The 19,997-nt window shown below is 35.1% G+C and overlaps 1 protein-coding gene across 2 annotated transcripts in view; it reads left to right on the forward strand.

Moving 5' to 3' along the window:
* Positions 1 to 17,114, forward strand: part of CASD1 (CAS1 domain sialic acid O acetyltransferase 1) — a 33,949-nt gene extending 16,835 nt beyond the window's left edge. The window contains exons 7-18 of one of the 2 annotated variants that reach the window (XM_075049480.1): positions 2,108 to 2,231; positions 3,961 to 4,175; positions 5,184 to 5,609; positions 6,026 to 6,115; positions 6,711 to 6,830; positions 7,802 to 7,958; positions 9,397 to 9,476; positions 10,341 to 10,442; positions 11,763 to 11,903; positions 12,444 to 12,521; positions 13,493 to 13,585; positions 14,634 to 17,114. In XM_075049480.1, coding sequence (XP_074905581.1) covers positions 2,108 to 2,231; positions 3,961 to 4,175; positions 5,184 to 5,609; positions 6,026 to 6,115; positions 6,711 to 6,830; positions 7,802 to 7,958; positions 9,397 to 9,476; positions 10,341 to 10,442; positions 11,763 to 11,903; positions 12,444 to 12,521; positions 13,493 to 13,585; positions 14,634 to 14,900 — 1,893 coding nt within the window. In that variant the 3' untranslated portion in view covers positions 14,901 to 17,114. Of the gene's footprint in view, positions 1 to 2,107; positions 2,232 to 2,254; positions 3,550 to 3,960; positions 4,176 to 5,183; positions 5,610 to 6,025; positions 6,116 to 6,710; positions 6,831 to 7,801; positions 7,959 to 9,396; positions 9,477 to 10,340; positions 10,443 to 11,762; positions 11,904 to 12,443; positions 12,522 to 13,492; positions 13,586 to 14,633 lie in introns of those variants that run through there. The other variant, XM_075049488.1, reaches the window with a different exon arrangement.
* Positions 17,115 to 19,997: the final 2,883 nt, after the last annotated feature.

The following is a 19,997-nucleotide window of genomic DNA, read 5'->3' on the forward strand; positions in this document are numbered from 1 at the left end:
TTAGAGACAGTCCAGGCATCTACCAATCTGGAAGCTCCTGGGCATGTCAATCTAGGGTGAATTCCGCTAATTTTAGGGGAAGGTCATATGTGTATGCAGACCTCCACACATTTCCTGAGGGATCAGAAATCCTCTGTTTCCTTACAGGTGAACCCCCTAAGTTCTCTTCCTTTGTAGGATCCACATAAATATTTGAGCTTTAGGAATCTTAGTAAGCCTAGAATATCTCTGCTCAATCTGAGAATCTAGCATGTCTTACTAGCATGAGTCATTGTATTTCACACAGAAAATGCCATTATATATGGATAGTGTTTTGGCATGCAGAAGGTCAGGTTGCAAAACTACAGAACTCTTAGCTAAATAGGTTTTTTTACTAATATATGTACATTAGCCATAGCTTGTTGTCCTTTGTGGACAGCAGGAGATACGAACCAACAATATGCATGTGATGCTCAGCTCTTTATGACACCAATACATTTGCACAAAACATTAATAGTGATACCTAGAGTTGGCCAAAGGTGAACATCCCCTATTTTAAGGGACTTGCAGAAAAATAAAGTGCTTCAAAAATCTGGTGCATCAGCAACATTACCATGGATAGCACTAGTGTGGTAGCCTGCTACTAGATTAAACTGGTGTGTGCCCTTGGACTTGTCAGCATTTTGAAACTTGCCTGTATCTTTAACTTAGCTCTTGATTTGGTCACGCTACTTTGGTCTGGACATGTCTGTCTTAAGATGTCAACTACGTAACAGTTTATAAATAGATGTAAAGTCTCATAAGCTGGAGAAGCTTCAGCTGGTACAAATCTCAGTTGCTTGCTTATTTGGGGAAGAGGAGATGCTCTGAGAATGTCACTACAGTGCTCTTCTCCTTGGTTCCTGACTTCCTGTTGAATAGAATATGCTTCTTAAAATGTCTGTTTAAATACTGTAGGTATTTCACGAGTAAAGATTTAGCTACTGGGAGAAACTGCTTTTTTCCAGCGTGTGAGTTCTCAGAGGAGCTGCATGTTACTTGGTTTCATGAACTATTCATTTATATTCAGTAATATTCTCAGCAAGTGGATTAATCAGTGTACTTGGCTTATATCAAAATTTTTATGTAGATATTTAGAAATAACTAGAGATTTCACTATATTCAGGATAATTTTTTTTTTTTTTTTTACAGATTTTTACTAAATCAGTATAGATACAGTAATACTTTAAAAAAAATGCTAAATCTGTTTTTCCTGCAGTGTGGGAAATTCTCTTCAGAAGTTAGGAGAAATTCTTGGGTGGCTATAGAATAGAATCATAGAATAGTTTGGGTTGGAAGGGACCTTTAAAGGTTATCTAGTCCAAGCCCCCTGCCATGGGCAGGCACATCTTCAACTAGATGAGGTTACTCAGAGCCCCGTCCAACCTAATCTTGAATGTTTCCAGGGATGGGGCATCTACCACCTCTCTGGGCAACCTGTTCCAGTGTTTCACCACCCTCATAAAAAATTTCTTCCTTATATCTAGCCTAAATCTACCCTTTTTTAGTTTAAAATCCCTTGTGCTATCACAACAGGCCCTGCTATAACATTCTCCCAATCGTTACATGTAGAAAATTAAATCAGAAATTAAGATGGCTTTTTTTCTTTTTTTTTTCTTTTCTTTTTTTCTTTGTGGATGTCTGCAAAATAGATGGAAATATTGGATCTCAATACCACCATCAAGTTTTGCTTGCACGCATCTCTTGCTGTGGTCAGTTTTCCTAGAGTAAAGTGGACTGTATTGCCATGATTTTTATATAATGTGACTGGCTTTGCTACTTCATCATTGTTCAAATTCAAGGGGCTTTTAATTAAAACACTTTGCATCATTTAATTTATGAAAAATCAAATATACATTAAGTTGAATATTATATACTCCACATTTAAATGGTCTGTTTGAATGTAATTATCTGTCTACACAGCTGATTGGTCCAAAAGAAAATTTTTAGCACTTTAAAAGCAAAGACTAAAGAAATAATCTAGCTTTATAGAGACAATGAAAAATAGCTACTAACAGAGAGCAATGGAATCAGTTAATTAAGTGTCTTCAGACATGCAGGTTCTGAATCTCTTTCTTTATTTCTCCAGTGGTCTATCAAGATTCACAATGGCAGCAATGAAGCCCTCACACAATATAAAATCAATATCACTTCAATTGCCCCTCTTTTGGAAAAGTTAGCAAAAAGTAGTGATGTTTACTGGGTCTTACAAGGTAAAGTAACGAACAGTAGGTAAGAATTTGTACTGTCACTGTCTGTTGAATCTTTATCTTGTGGGATGTGGAAAACTTAGTACATATTGCTTACTTGCAGAGTAAGAAGGGTGCTGGTTGAATTCCAGTCTGGCCTTTCTTGCAACCTTAACTAGCTGGTGCCTAACTAGCTGTTACTAGTCATGGAGATTTTAAAGCGCTCTCAGGAAAATGGTTTGCCTTCTGAGCTCTTAATTCTTTGTTAGCTTACTCTCAGAGTCAGTAAGCCAGGTCTATTTTCCCTGTGCTGTACTCCATATATACCTCCTGGGAGTCAAGAACACAAGTGCATAAAACAGCTGTATTCCTGTGTTAGTGTTCTATTAAGTTTTCAGATTACATAAATAATAGGAGAGGTGCAACAAGTGCTGCATCCTCTCTGTGTGGTTAGAATGAATAGAAATATTCTAGAGAATATAGAGAATTTATGTCTCTAGGATGAGACTTGCTTCTGTACACTGAGCACAGATGAGTTAAGATTAGGAGCCAGAAACCGTGGTTCACAATGAGTCTGTGAGATTTTTATTATGGCACCAAGCTTACATTCTTTTCCTTTTTTTCAATAAAACTAAAGTATGTCCCTGACACTGAACAATGAGCTCATAGGTAGAATGTACTACTGATTTATCTGCCATAGAAAATAGCATTTTAGATTATCATCACCTCAGTTAGAAACATAGGCAGATTTTGAGCTCTGATAGGAATACACCCAGCTGTACACTTACAGTCACATCCAAGTTGCTATCAAAGATGGTTCTAGAGGTTAACCTGAATCAACAGATTAATTTTCTCGCATTTGTTTCAAAACCATTTTTATCTATAACAGAAGAAATTAGTTGTCAGACACGGCCCACCATTCTGTTGATAAAGATCCTGTCCATTTAAGTCATCTCTGAGCTCTTTCATGGAACAAATAAGAGGATGAGCAGTCTGTATACATAGAGTTGTCTAGGCATTAATTGTCCAAAAGTGAGTATGAGGTAGCTAAAGTAAATCCACTTACAGCCTGTAGAATGTGTTTCACCAGCTATGAACATCAGCAGCTTTTCAGAGCACCTTATTGATCTCTAGTTGACCTTTTGATCTAGAACCCCGTATAGCTTTGTGTTAAGCTCTGTATAATTTCTGAAGCCTGCAGGCAATTAAATGGTGTTCCATTCTTCTGAAAAACTGAGATTCTGCCATCAGTTAAACTGGAATCAACAGGAGCAAGTGTAATATGCTTATGGATTATGACTTAGAGAAATGAGAAGCTGGTTTCTTCTGCAGTAGCTAGAGGGTTTGAGATTTTTAATTTTTTTTTCCATGTGTCTATTCTGCTACCTAACTTCTGTCCTCTTGGCTTTGGAGTCTTTCCTTGGGGGATTCTATTAGTAAGAGAAGGCATAAGCAGCTCTGCACTCCAGCATTATATGCTTTTCATGGGTTTGGGGAAATTAAACAGGCATTTATGTCTGGCCAAAGCTTTCTAATCTATAGGTACATATGCATGACTAGGGAATGGCGATATGAACATTTCATCATAAACTCTAGTCACTGTAACAGTCACTCATTCCTCGCTGTACATTTTTTCTGTACCATTAAACAGTTGTGACTACCTAAATGAAAGTAGCCTGTGCAACTTGGGCTAAGCAAATGCATTGGTCAAGTAGAAGATTAATGTGCTCGTTCTTTGTCCTTTCAAATTCAGATCCTGTTTATGAAGATATGCTGAGTGAAAGTCGGAAAATGATTACTAATGAGAAAATAGATGCTTATAATGAAGCAGCTGTTCGTATTCTGAACAGTAGCTCCCGAAATTCTAAAGCTAAAGTTAAAGTCTTCAGTGTATCAAAATTGATAGCACAAGAAACTATCATGAAGTCTGCAGATGGCCTGCATCTCCCTGAATCAAGCAGGGATACAGTAAGTGTTTTTATCACTGGTCAATAGTATAAAGTACTAATAGTAAAACAAGATTTTAAGTGAATGTTCTGAAATGGCCGACAATATGAATGTAATGAGGACCTGTACATTCTTCAGGAAGTTTTGTTCAGAGGATCCCAATAGGTGGGAGGGCAATCAGTTATATAGGATGTTTAAAAAACATAACAGCAAACACACTAGTGCTTAGCTATTTTGAAATAGCTGTTAATCCGCTAGATCTTTTAGATCCTGAGTGCAAACTTTGTGCCTTCATCTGCATGAATGAGTTAGGGTGATAATGATTTGTAAAGCAGTGCTAAGAAATAAGTCTTAAATTTTCCCCTATGTGCCCATATAATTTTGTTTAGTAAGGAGTATGAAGAGGATAAGAAAACATACAATAGCCACCTTCCTGGTTGCATGGAGTGCCACTGACTTTATTTCTTATTTTATCTTTAACCTAGCAATATATATATGCATGCAGTGAGCCCCTCTGAGCTTTGTCAGTCTGCCTTTCTTGTGAAAGAGCTCTGCCGCCATGTCACTTTCAGTTCCACTCCTTTGCAGGTTTCAGTTGCTTTTAAGTACTGGATGAACTAAATACCATCTCACCACAGGTTTCAGTTGCATTGTGATGTTTTAGAGACCTTCATTACCGTGCCCCTTTAGGACCCAAGTCTGTGAGCTGTTTTTCATTTATAGTCCATTTAGCTCTTTATAGCTCCTTTTACAGCCAGTAGAGAGAACCCTTCTGTTGTAAGGATTAGGATTAGGTCTTTTTGGTTACCTCAAGAAGCTCAAGGGTTTCCTGTTTGGAAGAGATGTTTTGACTGTACTGTTGAATGCAACTAGGTATATGGGGGTACTGTGAAATTTTATCCATGTAATGATAAGTGAGAATAGCATATGTTTTATGTCAATGCATGATCTAGAATAAAATTTCCTATGATTAAAATGTTAACTTTTTAATTAGAGATTAATTGACAAAACTGCATATTTCTTTGACAGAATGCGATGATTCTTATGAATGTCTACTGCAATAAGATAATGAAGCCCATTGATGGCTCCTGCTGCCAGCCTCAGCCTCCTCTCACTCTGATACAGAAGTTAGCTTTCTGTTTCTTTACTTTGTCCATTATTGGATATTTAATTATCAATTTAATTCATCGGAATAATTATCGGAAGAACAAATCATGCACTGATTTGGAAAGTGGAGAGGAGAAGAAACCTGCCATCAGCACTCCTAATGTTTCTACTTTAGAGATGCTCTTACACTCCTTCTGCAAACTTGGTCTAATCATGACCTATTTTTATCTATGTGACAGAGCAAATCTTTTCATGAAGGAAAATAAGTTTTATACACATTCATCTTTCTTCATACCAATCGTCTATATCTTGGTTTTGGGGGTATTTTATACCGAAAATACCAAAGAGGTAATGATGATGTTGACATCCAGCTTATAATGTTGTTTCCCATTTTGAGTGTAAATAACTAATTGCTAAGTATTGAAAGTTAAATTTTCAAAGTCAGTATGACTCATCTGCAAAAAATGCACTCACAAGCAATCTAATGTTTGCATGGAATTAGATGCTAAAGCTTTTTGAAAGCATATGGCTATGAGTGCTTTGAGCCATTGTCATAGTCAAACTGGAAGTGAGCATAGCTTGGATACAAGAGAGTGTAGATGATGTTAAAATCTGGTAGACCTGTGTCCACTAGACAGAAGGCTTTTACAATTGAGACCTATTTACCCATAAAGTGGTTTATTGTTTTGAACTTTTTCTCCTCATTTTGTAGATGTTCGTTGTACTTTTTGGAATAGCAACACTCTTGTTTTGTTTTGCATTAGACTAAAGTGTTAAATAGAGAACAGACTGATGAATGGAAGGGCTGGATGCAACTTGTTATTTTGATTTATCATATCTCTGGAGCAAGCACTGTAAGTTATTTGAATTTCATCATTTTTTTAAGTGGGAATGCAATTTGGGTATGTTACTTCAAAAGAAAGATAGTGCAAGTGTGTATTAGAATTGAATAGAATGAATAACTAATGCTATCGTTCCTGTAGTTTTAAAAATGGTATTAGCTGAATTAGTTTTTCTCTCTGTTTAAGTGTGGATTTCATTGATAAGAACATTTTATGCATTACTTAACCAGTGAAAAAATATACTTGTTTCGTCCATGTAGAATATTACATTAATTTATTTTTAATTGCTAGCAACACTTCTTTTTTTATGCTCTGAACTGGAAACTGCTGAATGTAAACTTTCAAAGAGCCATTCTTAAGTCTCCCTTAACTGGTAATGAAATATGGAAAGTGTAGAGTAATAAATAGAAGAAATTCATTTTAATATCAGAGAGGTTAGGGCATCAAAACAGCTTAGTAATAAACAGGGAAATGTAGCATAATGTTTCTTTTCTTAGTTAAACATGATTTACCGCAATGCAGAAAAAGCATAAGATGGGGGGAAAAAAAGAAAAGCCAGAAGCATTTACATGGCAATTTGTAAAAGGTACTTTATTTTTCTCAACAGTTTTTGCCTGTGTACATGCACATTCGAGTTCTGGTTGCTGCGTATCTGTTCCAAACAGGTTATGGGCACTTCTCATATTTCTGGATAAAAGGGGACTTTGGTGTATACAGAGTGTGTCAGGTAAGAATACCTACTTACCATTTTTATAAAGAAATTTGTTCAGATAACACAATATCCATAATATACCTGTACTCCCTAAATAATGTGATATCAGGTTACTTAACCAAGGTTTGTGCATTAAAAGTGGCTATTGTTTCTATGTAATCTGACCTGTTTATTTGGTAGTGTTTATCTAATACAAACATATGGCATATAAATGATACTTACAATGTAAAAAATGTAAGTATGTAGGCTTTAAAATATCAAGACAAATATTTTCCAATATATAGCAATGGAGTTTTCATTCCAATAGCAATTTACAGTATATAGCAATATATAAGTAATGATCCAGGCAGACTCCCCAAGACTGTATTGGAGCCTACATTTGTTAATAAAGAAAATAAATTTTCACACCATAACAGTACTGGAGAACATACCTATTTTTGTGGTTTTGCTCCCAGATTTTGCAGTGTGTGCTGTAGCAGTTTAAAAAATTAAGAAAAAAAATATTTTTTATTGCTGTTAAGTGTTATATTGTCATATAACTCAAGTCATCTTGCTTATTGAACATGCTTATAGTCTACAGCCTAACTGCAGCGCTGGTAATGACATTACCCTAGCTTTAACTGTGCTAGCCCAGGTAGCTATGGGAGTGAAAGCAGAGAGGCTTTAACAGCATCCAGCAACTGGAATACTCAGTCCCCAGCCTGGGAAATAGTCAGTTCTGTTTTACCCTATTTTCATTGCTATCTCTACCCAAGTAGGCCAGTGTAGGACAGGTCCAGTACTACATAATCAGCCTGCAGTCTTATATTGCATTGTTGATGTTCTCCACGATACTCATCCATGTTTCAACTGAAATATAATCAGGATGTGAGATGTAAAATACATAGATATTTTCATATAGTGCTAAAGAAACACGTCCCCCGTCTCTCTCAGCTTTGCCTCCCAGTTTATATATCCTCTGTCTTCCCTCCTCTGACACCCTCCAGGTTTTATTTCGTCTCAATTTCTTGGTTGTGGTACTGTGCATAGTGATGGACCGACCTTACCAGTTCTACTACTTTGTGCCATTAGTCACTGTCTGGTTTATGATCATTTATGCCACCTTAGCTATATGGCCTCAGATAGTCCAGAAGAAAGCAAATGGTAAGATTTTTTTTTTCTTTCTACTATAAAACATTTGCATGCTACATACAGAAATGGTATTGTTAGTAGATCTCAGTCTCTTTGTAACGTAGTCAAAATATGTTAAATGGCTGTTCACAGAAATGCAGTTTGTCATGGATGAATTAGATGTCGGTTGAAAAATGTAACAGCTGATAACTAAACTCTGTCTCTGGTTACAGTCATATTAGAATACTTTTTAATAAGCTTTGACCATCAGAAATGTATTTTATCAAGAGTTGTAATATTACTGAATGCAAACTAAAAATATAGGTTACACTATCTATGCTAGCTGAGGTTGTTGCTGTGGTGTACCAATGAGTACGGCATGAACAGTGAGCTTTTAGACTTTCCCATTCTGCATTGCCAATATGTCTTATCCATCTTGAGCACCAATTCTGCCATATCCTGCCAATTAAGAACATGGGATTTGTTATCTTAGTATCTTAGATTAAGTAAATGCTTATTATTTAATTCACCTAAATTAGAACTAAAACATTAAGAGTCTTAGATCCTCCTTTCCTATTGATGGAGTAATTTCCATATCTTATAGTCTGCAGATATGATAATGAAATATACCAAATGCATGCTAGGAATAGATGCTGCAAAAAAATATAATTAGAGAGTAGTTTTACAAGATACCTCGAAGCCAAACAGCTCCAATATTACTTTTTTTTTCTACAAAGGCACTTCTGTTCCAGATACAGAAAAATTACTGTTGTGTACTTAGGAGCAATAGTGTACTGTGAAACTAGATAATCTTTCAATGACAACTTTCACTTGCTTATGTCCCTGTTTACAGCTACCAATTTATATGGTGAGAGAGGGAGATGATTTTGGTTGCAATGTTGAGGCTTGGGTAGAGCTTAGTATCAGTCGACAGCTTTGAGGAACAGTTTCTCAGGCTTCTCTTAACAAGATACTTGTCCCTAATGACCTGCTGTTGAGCTTTAGAATACAACTGGTACCTCAAAGTTTAATAATACATGCTGTACTTATTTCACATGACAAAAGCTGTTGGGCATTTTGTTTTATTTATTTATTTACATTCAACTAGAATAAGGACTGCCTGTGCAGAGTGTTTGGGAAAGGAGAGGCTTTAAAATAGTGTTTCTGTTTGAACACCTAAATTCTCTTCTTTATCTATGTATGTTGTCCCTGTTTTAGACATGAGGATTGTTTTAGGATTAATAGGTTGTTAATTAATATGAATGTTTATTTTAATTGCTTAAAGTAAAATTTAATACGTAAATGTAGATAGTGATAAAATATTGCTGGTAATACTTGAACATTTATTTATGAATGTGTCTATTACTAAGCATAACTACACTAAATAATTGGCAATTATTATTTAATGTGTCCTGGGTTTTGCTATTGAAAAATTGATGGCTGTATACTGATTAATTTATTTCTTCCTCAGGGAACTGCTTATGGCACTTTGGTTTACTGCTGAAACTAATTTGCTTACTGACATGTATATATTTTCTGTCATATTCTCAGGTTTGTAAATTTTGACTATTTTTATCCTTAACATCCTAAGGGTATATTATCTTTCTCTACTTTTTAATGTGCTCATAACTTGTATATTTGCTCCTGTATCATAAATACAGAAGAGAAAAAATTGAAACTTTCAATTTCTTTTCATATTTGAATTGATGTGGATGCTGGAAAAAACGCAATTCTCTATCTTACTCACTTGTATTGCTTGACATGTTTTCAGTATACCTCAACTGTAATAAATACAAAGGTCTATGCTTTGGTTTTGGGGTGGGGTTTTTTTGATGTGCTTAAAGTTACTGGGTTTTGCTAGCATATGGTGATACACATCTGGTGATACGGTTATATGAAGATTTGTGTCTCTCGGAGACCTGGTGTTGTCTTTGATACCTTATCAAAAGACTGGTTCTCATGCTACATTATTGACTTACTGCATGCTGTAAGTATAGCTGACAGAAGTAAGTGCAGAGTTTGTCACTCTAGGATTTTATGGAGGGGGTGGTTAATCCCTCATTGGTTGTAAGCCTGTTGAACTGTAGTCTTCTGTGGAGAATGCATTCGTTATCCCAACACACCAGTGGATCTCTCCCTTTAAGCCTGCAGTACAAAATAGAAGGCATGCCAATACCTTTATGGGAAGCAAAACTGAAACCCTCTCTCATCTGAAGAAGTATTTTTGTTTTGTTGGGTTTTTTTCCTTTGAGGGGGCGGGGGGAGAATGCCTTTTAAGGAAGGCTGTTATTTTGGTAATGCCACGTAGCTAGTGAAATAGGGATGCGATAATATTAAAAGACAGCATATTGATTTAAACTTAGTAAATATGGTTGACATCAGTGTTAATGCTTTTGCCATGTTTATTTTTTACAGGGTGCATTTGAGAAGATATTTTCTTTTTGGCCACTGTCCAAGTGTTTTGAGCTGAATGGGAATGTCTATGAATGGTGGTTTAGGTGGAAGTTGGATCGCTATGTATGTAACATCTGCATAAATTTATACTGGTCTTTTAAGTGTATTTTTTAATCTGGGGGAGGGTGGGTTGTTTTCCTTTCCTCCAGAGAAAGCAGAAGTTTGTCCCAGTGGATTGTTTAATAGAAGACTAAGCTGCATCCACCTTACTTCTGCAAATGTCTGTCAAAGCCTTGCTTAAAAGATGGCTGTTGATTTATTTGCTGCTGGATCCTGCTTAGTTTGCTTTTAAAAAATAAAGTCATAAAGCAACCTAGATTAGTCTTTTCTCAAAAATTTTACTGTGAAAACTTAACGCCTGTAGCACTTCAGGCTATTGAAATACAAGGCAAATTATTGTGGTGGCTTTCTTAATAATACTTTTTGAAAGTTGTATCAATTCAGGATGTATTTCTTTTAAGGTAACCTTTAAAGCGCTTTTAAAATCAGGGTCTTGATGCCCAAACCAGACTATTCTTGCACATATTTTGAAATCATTTTCCAGTGGGAAAGTGCTTTCTTTCCAGTTACTGACCCTACAATGTAGGGGAATAGAACAGGCAGACACTTTTTTTTGTTGTCTTGGTAAGATAAGTGGAGTTTCTAAGACGGGAGCATTCATCTGCTAACCTTAATGGGAGCACTTGCAGGCTTGTCCCTCTGGAGGTCTTCAGTAACTGAAATTTGTGGAGTACACAGTTGTCACATCCTGGGCTGCTCCCATCAGCAGCACACACTGCGTTGTGACATTTCAGACTTGGAGATCTGTTGCTTGTGAATAGTGTGTGTTCTCTAATGCCGCTAAAGAGGAAGTCCCAAAATAAATACAGAAGACATGCGCCACATGGGCCTGAAACAGCATCGTGTTGCTAGCTAATGAGAACTTGGCATAAGATCATAAAACACTCTGAAGAATTGTGTCTGTGAGAGAGGGAAGCACTTGTAGTGCTTCTTGAATGTTTTCACCTGCCAAACTGGGAGAAGGCCAGAGACTCATGGTTTTTCCCCAGAGAAAGACCTTTTCAATGCTGGCATAGATTGCAGAGGGAATAGTAGGTACTTGAAAGCTTCTTGAAATTTCATTGTGGTGTCTTTAATGCTCTGTGAAGCATTAGTAAGAGTACTTCATTTGTAGTTTTTGAGTTGAGTTAAAAATGCAGCTTATGACAATCTAGTGTAGAAAGCCTATTTTTGTTTGCTTCAGTAAATCTGGGAAAGGACCTTTTGACACCTGAGCTTTGGTATTACAAATAGTTTATCCTGTAGCATTTCTGTTAAGAGTTTGTACCTGAAGTACTTGTAAAAGCCATGAAACACTCATTGCATTCTGTTTGTCTTTTACAGGTGGTTTTTTATGGGATGCTGTTTGCTTTTATTTATCTGGCATTGCAGAAACATCAGATGATATCAGAAGGAAAGGGAGATCCTCTTTTCTCCAACAGAGTTTCTAATGTTTTATTATTTATTTCAATTGTATCATTTTTGGTACGTACCTAGTATACTAGTATAATCAGGTTTGTAAATCTCTATAGAATAAGTTTTCTGAAGTTCTTATTTAAGAAAATAAAAAAAAATTGATTTAAAAAATCAAATCTTGATCTGGTGGTATTTCAGCTGTGTTTTTGTGCATAGCCCTACCTATCTACTCACTAAAATATTTTTCCTCTCAGTCAACTGTATATGAAAACATCATCACTCTTTTAGTTCATTGCAAAGGTTAGAAGAAAATTGGATCATAGAAATTACATGGTAGATAATGCAGCTCTTTACTCTTCATTGCTTACCTATTTATGATGAAAAAATTGTCAACAGTATGCCTGTATTTTAGGGTATGAACAAGTATGGTATTTGTCAGTTGCAAAGAATTTGAGAAACACAAAACTAAACACAATGTGTATTTTTCTATTACTGTCCCACATCTTAGTGAACCAACTACTGCTGAAGCACTTCAAAATAGCTTACCTCTTGTTTCATTTTTAAATGTTACATATAATTGCTACACTGACTAATTTTTATATCTTTTAGACCTACTCTATTTGGGCTAGTAGCTGTAAAAACAAGACAGAGTGCAATGAACTACATCCTTCTGTTTCTGTGGTACAGGTAATTATAATTATAGTCCTTTTTCTTACAGTGATAGAATCTAGTCTGTTCTTGTTTGGGCTTTTTTAAAAATTATTTTTAAATATATTTTTGCTTGAGCATGACATGTCAGATATTGAGCTTCATTCTTGTGTCTGAAAGTGAAAAATGGTTTAACTACATTGCTCGCTGTTTTTCATTCCTTTAAGCAATGAAATCACATAGTGTGATTATGCTTTTGATTAACCTTGATGTCCTTAGGGTAGGTTTCATATGCACTGTTTAAGTCCAAACTGAACTTTTGACTAATTGCATAGCAGTGGAAAAGAAGAAAGCTGTAGGGAAGCACGAGTGTTTGGGAGGTACTAATGTAGGAAGCAACCTATGGGACCCTATAGTCACGTTTAGGCAGAGAAGAGGTGGGCCACAGAGGCATGCATGTGGTTTTCTTAAATTTAGATTTTCCTTTTACTGTGTCCCCTGCCCCACTATACCCCAGCTATCTGATTCTGTTCCTTCTCTGTTTCTTTTTTTTTAATAGTTTGTCCTGCTTTCTTGAGGGGCAGCATGTGTGACTTAATTTTTTAGTATTAATTTGTCCATCTTGACACCATCTCTTTAAAAAATGAGGGTTAATCAAATTTGTTGCCACCTTCATTTTAGGCTAGCATGGTATAACGTGTTTTGTGACCATGCCTAGTAAGTGTATAGTAGTGTCTATCAACATCAAGGCCATGATTCTACTGAAGATGTAAATGTGACTTGCTATGCTATAACAATGTGTGTAAGAGATTTGCAATTTCAAGACCTACTTTGTTAAGTATAAACTACATGGATTTTTTGTTTGGTTTATATATTTATTAGATTTTAAAGAAAATTTAATGCATGATGCCCTTCACTTTAGACAATGAAAATGAATAAACCTTTTGTGTGTGTATGTGTAATCTACTTGTCATCCACAGTCACTATTTTTTACTTCTTTTTTAAAAAAGATTTTAGCTTTCATCCTCATCAGGAACATTCCTGGATACGTCCGATCTGTGTATAGCTCGTTCTTTGCCTGGTTTGGCAAAATTTCTCTAGAGGTAAGTAGAATGATCAGAAGTACAGTGAATTGAAACTTAGAAATGTAAGGTGGTTTATTATCTAAACTGTAGTATAACACATAAATAGTGAAAACATTTATTGGCTTATTTAATACAATGCTGTTGTGTTTGACCTCTTTGAGCATTGTAGCTTCCATCTACACTTAAAAATCATAGCTGAAATAGCAGTCTCACAGTAGCAAACTTATTTCTTACGCTGTTTTGGGTGGGAGTTTAGGGTTGTGAGAGAGGGGATTTAATGCTGGAGTAAGCTGTGGCGTGTATGCAGTTGGAAGATAAAATTTAAGCCAGTTGAAGAATCAGCATGAATTATACTGACTAGTATAAGTACACTTATAAATGTGTTTGCCCTAGAAGGCTTTCCTGCATTAATAAACAAATGTAACTTTACAAAAAAAACCCTTCTTAGTGCAAATGTTATCTTGTTCCATTGAGTGTAATTTTGAAACAGTAGGAATTATCTTGCTTTCCATTTTATTTGCTCTTTAGTAAAATTAAATGTTTAATTTCATTGTATTACTAAAATATATTTTAAAAAAGGAAAGGAACTTATATGAGAAACTCGTTGTAATACAATGTATATGTAGTACATGATTCTGAATTTTTTTTAAAGGATCACATTTTCACTGTTCTGATTCCTAGTGAACTTTAAGGTGCTTTGCATTCATCAGCAGTTGAAGCATTAGCTTTTATTTGCAAGCTTGTTAGTTCAGTCCCTAACCAGATGTACAGTAACTGAGTGGAGGCATATTCCTCATCTGTTTTGACATAATGTAAACGATGCTCCCCTAATCTGTATTTGGTTAAGAGCTAAGCCATCCCATTGTATTGTAACAGACTAATAGTTTTGTCTTGTAGCAAAGACATGTGGAAAACAGCTCCTCAAAGTACATTATTTAATCATAAATGTCTGACTTAAGCAGAAGGACAGTGTGTCAATTGATGCAATAGTAATAATTGTATGTTTTTATATAAGTAAAAATATGTATAGATAAGTATTATTAAAGACACTCTTCTTTTCTTTCAGCTTTTCATTTGCCAATACCATATTTGGCTGGCAGCAGACACAAAGGGGATCTTGGTGCTCATTCCTGGATATCCAATGTTTAATGTTCTTGTCAGCACTTTTATATTTGTGTGTGTGGCACATGAGATTTCTCAGATCACTAATGATCTAGCACAGATTGTGGTTCCTAAAGATAACTCAACTCTGCTGAAAAGGTTGCTATGCATAGCTGGATTTTTTTCTGGACTACTCCTTTTCTCAGCAATGCAAGATCAGTCAAGGCATTAACTTAAAAACATTCTTGGAAACTTTCTTCAGGTTTACTTTGTGTCTGCCTGAACAAAAATTCTCAACTGGAAGTACAAGAAGACATTTAAATTAAGTTTGTGGAAAATGTATATAGCGCAAATGTACACATTTTGTGTGGAAACAGCCTTCTCAAATAATCTGAGAAACAAGAATGCACTGTACAGAATTGCATGTGAAAATGAGTCTTTTCTACTGGATATATGTTTCTGTTTACATATCTGTTTAAACGTGACACGAAGAAGTGAAGTTAAATCATTTAGCAATATCACGTGCATATCACGGAATTATCTTTATCTTGGGTCAGTTGAATGAAGAGTGGATATTACTAGAGTACCACCTATACATAACACATTCTGTAATCATTCTCATCAAGGAACAAAAAAGAGCAAACTTGTGATCCTTCATTAATGCTCACCTTTAGCTGATGTGAAACATGATGATCCTTCGTTAATGCTCACCTTTAGCTGATGTGAAACATGAAGTTACTGGTAAACCAGGGCGTTCTTCTGAACAAAATGGTATTTTTTTGTTTAGAAAGGAGTATTTTGGGTGGAGATAGTATACATTATATGAAACCCTTTATACGTGGAAATAAAAAGTCATCACCAATTCAGTGATTTAAGAATATATACAAGTTTACATAATATTTAATGGGATTTTTTTAGAAATTTAAGATGTTTTCAGCAAATATGGTGAATTCTGAGGTGAAATTTTTTTATAAAGAAAATTTGATTTTTTTTCTCCATAAAATTGTGTGCATTTTTTCATAAATTATCTACTAATTTATTTAACTATGTGCAGTTCTCTGTACAATCCCAGTGAACAAACAGATGAATAATTTTCAGACACTCAGTTCAGGATGGAGAATTTTTGGAAGACCTCTAACATTTTCCAGTGAGATGAAATCCCATCATATCCACTCTGTCAGATCTTAAGGAAACGGGAGAACAGGGGAATGGTGATCTTCGAACCTCTCTCTGAATTTGTAGGGAACTTTGAACTAGGTCTCATTAGGGAACTGGTGCCATATTCTATCCTGTAATAATATTTTCATTTAAAAGGATGCATGTCAATCTGTTGATATCATGAGGAGGAAGAATTTAGTAGTCATCTTGTTGCATGCAGGTGGTTGAATCTCAGAATTACAAATGGAATGAGATTGGAGCCATTTGGAGGAACCTTTTTTCCCCATCCTTTTTAGCAGTTCCCATCTTTCTTATTAACTCTTTCCTTCAGCATACAAAGTAAAATTGAAAGAAATAGCCCTTCAGCGTGGCAGTGACAAGCTGTAATTTATGTTCCACTTATTCAGTGAAGTTATAGTAATTTCTTTGCTGTTTGTGGTTTTAGTTCAAGTGATAGTTTGACCTCTAGTTGCTTCTTCATTTTACTCTTCTACTGATTACTTATTAGCAGTCAAAAACATGAGCACAGTATTGTTTTCCAAGCATATGTGCAATTATGTATGATTATAAACAATATGAATCCTAATCTGTACTGTATGTACTGTCGTGTACATGTTTTTGATCTTATCCCAGTTAAAAAACTGAATTCAAATTTGCAGCCACCAATAAGTGCAAAAAAATAAGTGTGAAAAGAATGGCTTTTTTTTTTTTTTTTTTTTTTTTGGTGGAGAACAGTTTCTTTTAAAGAACGACCAGTCATTCATCATAAAAAAGAAAAATCATTCACTTCCCCCAAATTCAGCAGTTTTACTAAGTCTGCCAGCTATTTTGAAGCTATTGGAAAGATACTCAGCTATTTGTTCTTTGTGTGCATTACTTCCAATGTTTAGAAAGTTAACCTCCTTGATCAGTACATTTGAATGGCTGAAAGAAATGGTATAGGTGAACACTGTCATGGGGGATAGGACGCATAACCTTCATCTATGCCAGTATTAGGAGCAATGGTGAACTGTGAGTTTGAGGGATAATTTTTATTTTGTTCTTCACAACTTAAGTATTGTAGATATAATTTTATTTATCTGTTGTACAGACTTGGTTAAAAGATTTATTTTTAATGTTTGAAATAATGCACTTGTTTACTGTTACTGTATGTGGGATAAATATATTTTCTTTTCAGGTTATGTAAAAATATGAAGTAACTTAAACATTAAATAAATGTGCTGTGGATGCTTATTTTTGTAATGGGAGCAGCATCAATTAAGTAAAAACTTTTTATTGCTTGACTCTAGCTGGGCTACAGTTCACTATTATGCCTACCTTCAATTACAGATTAGTATTGCAGTTTCTCCAAAGTGATATTCTGGATACTATTATTTCAAATGAAGGGCAGATATTCACTTGTACCAGAGATTATTTCAGATGCAATGCAGGAAGAAAGATTATTCTGTGGTAGATTGCATTGTGGTGCAAATACTCTCCATCCCTTCCAGTTACAATACCGCTTTAGGCATCTCCCCCAGTTAAACAGAAACCCTGCACAATCAGCTCCACTTCTGTTCTTAAGACACTTACCCTCCAGTATCACTGTCCATAATGTTAACAACTGTAACACAAAGTTGTTCAGACATCATTATGTAAAATAACCAGGCAGCAACATCACTACTTAATGTTTTCCTATTTATTACATTTTACATTTCATATATTTACAGACATCTGTAGTGCTTTGTATTTAATTTGGTTGCAACTGTCACTTAATCAATACAATATCAATTCATACTGTCATTGTACATCATTAAAAGAGGCTGTGAACTTACTGTTTTAACTATCAGCACTTTTAACTATTACTAGTTCTTTAGCCATAAGTGTCTTTAGCCAGCTTTATAAATCTATGCTTCCACAGTAATTATTTAGTAAGTAAAAATAAATAATTTGTTATTAAACTTACCTCAAATGAATGAAGCTTTCAATCATAAAATAGTTCAGGTGTGCTTAATACCCAAGTCACCTACATCATTAGATTCTTTTCAGAATAGGTGGAGCACTCACTGGTACAAACTGATTCTTTGTGCACTTATGTAACAGTTTAAGAAATTTCCTTAAAGATATTAGCACTGTTACATATTAATACAAACAAGAAGGGAGCAGCTCAGCTGGTATTTAATTGATTGTCATGTCATCCTCAAGTTATCAGAAATTGTTATGATCCAAACCCAATACTATTTACAAAGTTTAGTCTTATGTTGCATTAAAAATCATTATTTAAAATCCATTCCATTCATTTCTGTTTCAAAGCACTGACAGCTCATACATTCAAAAATAGTAGTAGAAACCAAATGCTGATTGTACTCAAATTTTTCACAGCTTGGATAAGAGAGGTAAATTTTTAATTTACTATAAATGTCAGTCTGCAGTCTTCTAATTCACTTTTCACCGATAAGCATCCAAGCTGCTGGAAAAAAGGAGGGGTCTCAGGAGGCTGGCTGACTGATGAAAGCTCCTCCTTGGTACCTTTTGGATGAGGTAGGTGTGATGCGTGCCACCTTGACAGTAAGTAGGAATGGCTTTCTTTATCCCAACTGTTTCAGAAACTGACTTAGTTTTTCAACTTACATGACCGTAGCTTGAGCTACTTCTCGTAGGATAGTAACCACTGGCACTATTCCTATGGCTCGATGCATTTGTTAACATATTCTGTGGATTGTGCTTAGGATTTAGGGTAGTCTTGCAAAATCTGATGTTTAAGGCTTGACAATATATACGTATGTATGTACAATGTACTGAGCACTGATTATATATTTTGCTGCAATAGTTATACTTGTTGCACAAAATGTACCTAAAAAGCAGCTCAAGACTTGTTTTAGTTATCTGCCAAAGTGTTGCCTTCAGGTCCAAGCCTATAAGCACATCATTATTATGTTCATTTTTAAGCAAACAAAATATGGTTTTGTGTTTTGAAGGAACAGGGTCATAATTGTAAAAAGAAAAAAAGAAAGAAAAAAAAAAAGCCAGTGACTACTTTGGTCTTCCTGCAAACTCTAATAACCTTATTTTACAGTTTCTTTTTTAGTCTCAGTCTTAAATTCCTAAATTACTCAGAATTTCTCTTAGCAGAAACCTCAGCTAAGGAAATGTAGCCAGCATTTAGCAATTTTAAAGCAGACGCAGCTTTCTGCTTACAGTGCAATGTCCTGATGAACATACAGCTTCTGAAAGAGAAAATATTACAGAAAAAAGACAAAGTATAAGTGTCAGCTTAAAACAGTATGATGCTTTGAGGTAAAACCCCAAGAACTGTTGGTGTGAGGTGTTATAGCTGGAGACCCTGAAGTCCTGCGTTATGCTCTATTTGAGGATTTAAAGAAGCATCAGAAAAATTCATTTAAAATGTGCAAAACAATGTCAGGAGATAAACTGTCACCATCTATTGAAAAAATAAGGAAACCTCAGTTCATTTCCTTTTAACAAACTTCGTATTATTAAGCTTTCTGCTGTGTAGACAAATGCCTCTCAAAGTAGCCACCTCCCAGGAAAGTATGTATTTAATCAACTCCTTTTTAAGATGCTAAAAAATAATCCTTGGTTTATTGGGTAGCTAGTTCTCCCAGAACTCTTTTTGCTCTGAACAGAACAAAGAATGTGGAGGATATAAAAAATAAACTGCATCGGGGCATCAGGAATATTAACAAAAAAATTTTTCGAGAGTTAAAAGTTAGTCCATGTATACTGTAACAAAGTTTACCCTTGTTTACTTGTAGACATTAATTTCTGCCTACAGGAGTTTGTAACAGTTTCTTCCAACATAACCAGATAAATGAATGGACAGATTTTAAATGTTTTATTGCTTATAAGTTGTTAAATAGGTTAAATATCTGGTAAAGGAACAGAAATCCAATTTTCAACAGGAACAGTTTTAGTTTTTTGTTTATTATTTTCAAAAATAACTTTGCTCATTACATTTTGATAATCTCTACAAAATTAATGCCTAGTACATCTGGAATACTATTTCTGAGCCTCATATTGCACAAGTTTTCATGCTTATACATTACTGCTTTTTGTGTGCAAATGTAAGGCATTTATATCATCCCATTGAAGAGAGTCTGAAATCCTCTGAACCTGGTGTTTATTTTGAAGTTCTGATTTCCCTGTTAAAACTTTCAGGAGAGATCACAAG

The sequence above is a fragment of the Buteo buteo genome, chromosome 2, assembly GCF_964188355.1.
Source record: "Buteo buteo chromosome 2, bButBut1.hap1.1, whole genome shotgun sequence".
NCBI classification, from domain to species: Eukaryota; Metazoa; Chordata; class Aves; order Accipitriformes; family Accipitridae; genus Buteo; species Buteo buteo.